Source organism: Opisthorchis viverrini, assembly GCF_000715545.1.
Source record: "Opisthorchis viverrini unplaced genomic scaffold opera_v5_62, whole genome shotgun sequence".
NCBI lineage: Eukaryota > Metazoa > Platyhelminthes > Trematoda > Opisthorchiida > Opisthorchiidae > Opisthorchis > Opisthorchis viverrini.
The window spans coordinates 1,715,001-1,722,461 of record NW_008751718.1 but is presented as its reverse complement, the minus strand read 5'-3'; the positions used below and the strand labels follow the sequence as shown (position 1 = coordinate 1,722,461).

The window sequence follows — 7,461 nt, the reverse complement described above, 5'->3', positions numbered from 1 at the left end:
TGAAGGATGAAAACGATACACCCACAAATTTCTCAACGAAAGCCACTTCCGAAGCCATAGCAGACCAAGTTCAAAGCCGAATGTGCGCCAATAATTTTCAAATGTCATCGATTAAAACAAATCGCAAAAAAATAACGGCAGATGAGGGGGGTTTTCAGTCTACGCATATATGCAGAGAAGTGCAACATTTTGACGTTAAAGTTTTTATTTCGTCCGCAGGGGTTTTGCAGAAAGATACATTGTGCTTCTAGCCGCTGGCTCCATCCTGTGTATCAATCCGTGAAGATCTTTCTTGGCGCTCATTTCAACTGTGCACTTTGTTTCTGTGCTCGCTGGGACCCTCTCGGTTTTTCTTGGGTCTACATCCCCCTCTTGGCTGCATCATACCAGAAGTCTGCGTAAACTTCACTGTTATTTGGATGTGCTGTGTAGATGACGCTGTCCTTAGCTGTGAGTTCTGTCCAGAAAAGCATGACGAGTGTTTACCAGGTAGTTCGGAGGTACTTATCTAAAGAAATGGAGGAACTTTCGGAAACACTTTTTTACGATACCGATGGCCAGGCTGAAGTGCTCAGTTGTGAGAACGACGATTTAGTTGCCCGATTCACCTTCCGGATTTCACCCAAGAAGGGGCCATATTCACATGCGGAGTTCACATTCACTGTAAGTTTATATGTAACTGTGCACATGAATTACGCGGAGTTAACTGAGTCACCTGAGTGTTATTTGAAGCTACATTAAGCTCTTCAACTGGATTGGTGTCCACTTACACGTCATCAGCCATCAAACGGTCGTAACCCGTTTGCACTCTGCCGAGAGGATATTGGGGGTACGAGCCTAAACTCAGGGTTGGCTAATGCTCGGCTCAGACTAACAAGGCGACTTTTGAAGCTTTCCCTGAGCAAACGTTAACAACGGAAAGAACGAAAGATATACCAGAAATTGGCTGGTATGAGGCGTGATAACCCTCACACCATTCACCTGCCTGTCATGAAAGCTTAACCAAGATCTGTGACATGAACCAACACGACCTACAGTTCTGGTTAGGCCTTATCTCGGAGATTCTAACCCGAATAAGGTCATCAACACAGATATATCCATCCAACACATTGCATTAGGTTTTGCCGATGCTTCAGCCCTAGAAGCAAGCATGGCAATAATATAATCACATATAGAGCCATTTTGAGGAATACGGCAGGATCCCCTTTTCTTGAAAATATGAAACAGGAATGGTTTGAATATGTACGTGCGGCTACATGCATTAAGGTTGTATAAATCCGCATTTTTCTGGTCTAGGCAACCAGTGACACTGCACTCAGAATGCATCTACCTCAGACAGACAGTCACAAAAAGATTGTGAATTAATGTATTCGATGGTCTTGACCACGTGACACCGACTTTTGACGGATTATCGGTGGGTTCCTCTTCGTTTATGACGGACAAATTCTTCTAACATAGAGAAACGTATCATTTGTTACCAGCCCGTCTGTTTCAGTGGACTGCATGAAGGCGCTGTGAACGAGCCAAATTGAAGACCGGATGAGCTTCCGAAGCAAAACGCACGCTGTATTGTTTGGCAATCTCTAACAGTGATGTATTCATGTAACCATAAATAGGTTGCGTACTAAAACCTTCAGACGAATCCTGTACTTGTCCTGTACTGGAAACCAAAATTGAAGTTATGGACTTTCAGATTCAGCTGTCACTGATAGGCTCAGTCTCGTCTCTCGGCTATACTACTTCAGACAGTAAAGTCTTCATGATACAGTGTCCTCCAGTCAGATACGTTTCCACGTCAGAAAAATACTCGGCTTCAGCAAAGTAAGTTAAGGAATACTGTAAGCAAAGATGCTGTCCACCACCAGCGGAGTTCTCAACTAAGTGTTGAACTCCACGAGACCGAACATCGTTTGCCTCTGCATTAAGTTCCACTTGACCAATTCAATGACTTTTTTTAGCTTCCCGAAATTTTCTCTTTGGGGTACAAGTCAGAGACATGGTTGAATTTTAGCCATTAGCACTGCTGTCAGACTATGTAGATACATAAAAATACCGACATCCTAAAAATGGTGTGTTGATTCAGTCGAATATGTGCTGCTGGGCTGGGGTAAATCAGTGTACAATGTATTCCCTCCGTCACTATCGACTTACAAGTGACTGCATACTCGTTCTCTTTCATTGTTCGGTCATTCGTGCAGTACTACAGTGATAGGTTCACCAAAATCGAACCTTTATTCGACGGATTTTTTATCACTTCTCTGTTATCGGGGGTCATTCACCGAGCGGGTGAATACCCGCATGTTTAGTCGCTCATCGATTGCCATCATAAATGTGGAAAATCAGAGGCCTGAACACTTCCTGCATCCATTTTGATGGCATCATATGTATAAGCTGGTAAATACGAGCCCCTACGCCACACGAGGCAACATAGTCTTAAGGGCATAAGCGGCTCTTATGCGTGGCATTACGGCTCGTTACCGGATGGTGGATCGTTGAGATCGAGTTACTTCAGTAGTAACGGCGCAAAATTACTTGTCGGAAGGCCTATGGTTCGAACCCAGTCTTCTTTTCGACTGCTGTTTTGTAGACTCGGGCAACTGGCACTATCTCAACCCTCGTGCTTCCTTCCGGTCACCTGAAAGCTATGCACCGAAAGCGTATTACAGCTAAACAAATACTGTTATTCATTTATTGACGAGCACAATTTTACGCCACATGCTTTAAACAGATCCACGTTGATTTTGAGACCTGTTCTTTGTTTAGAGACACGCTTTGTCGTGGATTGAAGACATTAGAACTGATCAACTAAAATGCTTACCTGATGTAAAATAAAATAATAATCGTTCAGCTGTAGCACCCTTTCGGTGCCTAGCTGCCATGCCACCCGAAGGAGGCACGAGGGCTGGGATACTGCAAGGTCGCCCAAGCCTAGACAGGGGAAGTCGAATGGCAGAGGTCGGGTTCGAACCACGGACCTTCCGGTCAGTAAATTCGCGCTCTAACCACTTGAGCCATTTCGACCCCACCTGATGTAACAAAGGAGACAGTGTTCATCTGTCTCCTGTCGTCCGTCACACCTGACTCGTTTACATGAGAATAAATATGGTGGGGCTTTCGTAGAGTATTCCTCATACTTAGAGTGCTGCTATTCGTGGCATGATGGCCTTCGAGTGTCTTGAGAACTTGCCCATTGAAAACTGCATTACAGCTGTATTCATTCTTGCTGAGAACTCTATTAACGTGGTGTAATTGACAATACGCCGGGAGCAGTATACCAATGAACCATTCTTGTAATGCGTCAGTGTAGTTTACCGAAGTTTACAATGACTGACCACAAGTTCAGTAAGTTTATATGTAGCACAACTTTCTCACTGGCTTTAATAAAGTTTTCATTGCACGTGAGCAAAAGCTTCCTATTTTCGCTTATGTGGAATAGATGAGGCTTTCGAAAATATGGGCGGGTAGCTAGCTGAATGCAACCAATCCTTTACCAGTTGCTACCCAGTGTCAGTCATTTAGCGTTCGACTACTACTGTATACTGGGGCGAGGTGGCCCAAGTGGTTAGAGCGCGAATCTACTGACCGGGAGGTCCGTGGTTCAAATCCGACCTCTACCACTCGAGTTCCCCTGTCTAGGCCTGGGCGACCTGGCAGTATCCCAACCTTCGTGCTTCCTCTGAGTGGTATGGCAGCTAGGCACCGGAAGGGTATTACAGCTGAACTACTGTATACAGCTGACGCCTAACACCAGTGTAACCGATGACACTGTTTAAAGATAAAAAGAAAATCGTTCAGCTGTTGTACCCTTTCAGTGCCTAGCTTCCACCCAACAGAAGGAGGCACGAGGGCTGGGATGCTACCAAGTTGCCTAAGCCCAGATGGGAGCAGTCGAGATGCTAAGGTTGAGTTCGAACGACGAATCTTCCGGTCCATGAGCTGGCGCCTTAACCACCGAGCTGACGGTTTATCGAAGTGCCACATTTGGGTTCCGGTTAGCCTGCGGTGCGTGAGGATACAGACTGTCAAACACGGTTCATATACCAAATCGTGTGAATGTCCGGATCACTGTTCCAAATGAATGTACTACCAGGAGTTCCTCCAATAGTTAACCAAGGAATAAGCAGTGTCAGTCAAGTGGAGCTTCGGTGACAAAGCGTGTCGCTAAACAAGGAACAGGCCTCAAAATCTATACAAGGACCGGTTTACAACGCTCCTCGACGATGATATATCGCCAACGAACGAGCATGCATACCATAAGTAGAATGTGTTGCTTTGTACAGCTTAGGGACTAGTATTCATCAGCTTATACGCATATTGTTGTTGATATGGGTACAAAAAGTGTTCTACCCCATGATATTTTGCACTTTGGTGGTCACCCTTTTAATGAATGATTCACTGTTAGTCACAAATCAAGTACTTTGGTGGTGAATGTGAGCTTAGCGCACATATTTGCTTTTTCGAGCGTGAATACAATACGTTTCCATTGTTTTGTTACTCTTTTGCTGCTAACCTTTTGGCAAAAAATGCATCACTTTGTAAATGACCATGATGATCGGCCATCACTAAGAGACCTGACGGATGCTACCAAATGAATCGACATTTTTCGTCCGCCTTGTTTCTGGAAGGTAGACGGGGAATTGACTCGGAAAGCCAGACCATAGGTATATGATGTATATGAGAACACTAACCGGACCGATTTTGGCCTCATGACACTAGTATTTGTTGTGACCTTGATGCACCCAACGAAACAAGTCTACGTGAAGTGGCACTTTAAAACCTTATGGCTCACCAAACAGAGAAGACCAATTTTGGTAGAGGTATGTAGCTATATGACACCGGCTAGTAGACAAATTCTAGTAACTGGGTAAGTAACGATTATGGATGTCAACTTATTTTGTGTACTTGCCTAACGTAGACGGCCTACTGCGTGAGAATTGGTGGGCGTTAATTCTGTCCCGGATCGTTGCCGTCTGCGACTGACGATAGGCAGCGTGATCGGTATAGCGCGCTGACAGTGCCAATAAATGGCGTGCAATGCCAAGCAGTAGCGCCACACCGAGCACATTGATGGCCACTGACATTATTGTTTCTTCATTGGACGTTCCACGATTGATACGCTTGAATGGAATTCACATTTTTCAAGATGATACCGGAGGTAATAAACAGTAATTGGTGTCATTGGTGTCCCGACCTAAAGCTGCCACCTTGACGTGGTGGTCGGGCTTGAGTGCTGCAACGATCCCGCGGGCTACACTGGCTGGAACTTCGTTCCACAAGGTGCAACCATGCCAGGAAGGCCAAAGGGGAGCGGCAAGACCATGAGCAGCGAGACCCCGTACTACGAGTAATCGTGCTACGAGGCGGTCTGGGGGTAAAGTCGTACTGTCCTCTGTGACAGGAGTGTGAAGGCAGTAAGGTGTTTCCTCCAGGCGACCAGCATGTCCATATTTATGGAAAGAAGTGATGCTACCTTCCCCCGAGGAAGGACGGGTTAGAAAAGGTCTGCCCCAAAAACCTCACATTCCGATCCCCCAACGGTTGACCGTGACCGCCGGCCAATTATCCAATACGCTCGAAATACTTTTGAAACCAAAGAGCCTGGTGCTGCTCAAAAGGCACCTGCTGTGCGCAGCCGCATCAGGAATGAGACAGTAATGCCTTATTCCCTGCGCCCTCGGACTAGGCCAACCCCCTGCAGCCGAGCAGGTCAGACTGTTGAGTCGTCGGCTCCGGGCAGGGTCCCCAAAGAAAACCCTAAATTCTCCCACTGCCTCGTGGGTCAGGCTTTTGAGTCAGAGGCTAAGGTCAGGGTCCCCGAACAAAACCCTACGTCCTCCCACTGCCTTGTGAGTCAGACTTTTGAGTCGAAGCCTCAAGGTGGGGTACCCCAACCAAACTCCCTTCCTCGGCATGGGCAACCGGGAAGTATCATTTGCCCGCGCAGTTCAGCGTCCACCGACGTCCCTCCCCAACCCCTTCCCAGTGCACAAGCAAATGTCGCTGGGCCATTTGACTGTCAGTCATCTGACCGAAGGGCCTTATGCTCCACGCTGCCTACAAGCCTTAAACAAAATAACACCTTTCTAAATCCACGAGATCCTTTCTATATAGGAGCTTTTAACGTCCGTACTCTATGTCAAATTGGCAAACAGGCAATGCTTGCTGAAACCTTGTACTCCCTTAAAATTGATGTATGCTGTGTCTCCGAAACACGCATACAAGACCCGAGCGTGGTTCTGCATCTCAGAACGCCAAGGATGAACTCAGCTCTTTCACATTTCTCCCTCCGTGTGTCTGGTGACCCAGAAGCGATGACTCGTGGAATATATGGCGTGGGAGTTGCACTCAGCCCCAGAGCTGAACGCGCTTTGCTGGATTGGATCCCAGTGAACAGTCGTCTCTGCGCCGTCCGGTTATCCAGTTCAATCAAGCTCAATGCCTCGCGGCATAAAAAGCGGTGCCTGTTTGTCGTGTCGGCTTATGCCCCAACGGACTGCAGTTCTGATGCGGAGAAGGATACTTTCTATCGAGAGCTATCCGGGCTCATTCGTCAGGCAAAAAGCACTGACATTGTGATCCTTGCAGGCGATTTGAATGCTCAAGTAGGTCGTCTGAGCTCCTTGGAATCACATTTGGGTGGTCGATTCGGAGTCGATGCTCGCCGCACAGACAACGGAGATCGACTCCTTCAGTTGTGTGCTGATCACGAACTGTTTCTGGCAAGTACGAACTTTCAACATAAACGTTCGCACCGCGTAACCTGGCGGCCGCCAACTACAAATCAACCGTGGACCCAGTTGGACCACGTGGCCATCAGCCACCGGTGGAGAGCCACAATTCAAGACTGCCGTTCCTTCTGAGGCACACCACTTGATTCCGATCACGCCATGGTGCGCGCACGCCTGACAGTTCGTTTCCCTTCAGGCCCTCGCAAGTAGGCAAGGTGCATGCCAATCCACTGTCTTCGAAGAACTGCCATAGCTCAACAGTATCGCTCTGAGCTAGCCCAACAACTCTCCACAGTAAAACAGTACTGTGGTGGCAGTGAACACGTGGATGAAGCGTGGCAAAATGTGAAAGGAGCTATACTAGCGGCGTTCAGTGCTGCCTGCCCGAATTCTCCAATTCGACCACAAGACCACTGGATGTCGTCGAGGTCGTTATCAATGATTGATGCCAGGAAAGCCATACCAGCAGGCAACGAGTACGACGCGCACGCAAATCCCTCAAACGCCGAATGGTGAAGAGTCCAAGGAAAGATCGAGAGCTCTGGTGGACATCGAAAGCTCGGGAGATGGAGAAGGCTTTTGCTACGGGAAACAGCCGTGTCCTTTATCAACTGATACGATCGACTGGCCCCAGGAAAGCAACGGTCAGCGAAACGGCCAGCGAAAAAGATGGCTCATTAATTCACTCCCAAGAACGTCGACTGGAGAGATGGGCCGAACACTTCGAAGAGCA

At 47.5% G+C, this 7,461-nt stretch overlaps 1 protein-coding gene across 1 annotated transcript in view; it reads left to right on the top strand.

Annotated features, from left to right (window-relative positions):
• Positions 1-516: 516 nt before the first annotated feature.
• Positions 517-7,461, top strand: part of T265_04024 (hypothetical protein) — a gene marked incomplete at both ends in the record, with an annotated part of 22,709 nt that continues 15,764 nt past the window's right edge. The window contains one exon of the mRNA XM_009168642.1: positions 517-663. Within this exon, the coding sequence (XP_009166906.1) occupies positions 517-663 (147 nt within the window). The remainder of the gene's footprint in view (positions 664-7,461) is intronic.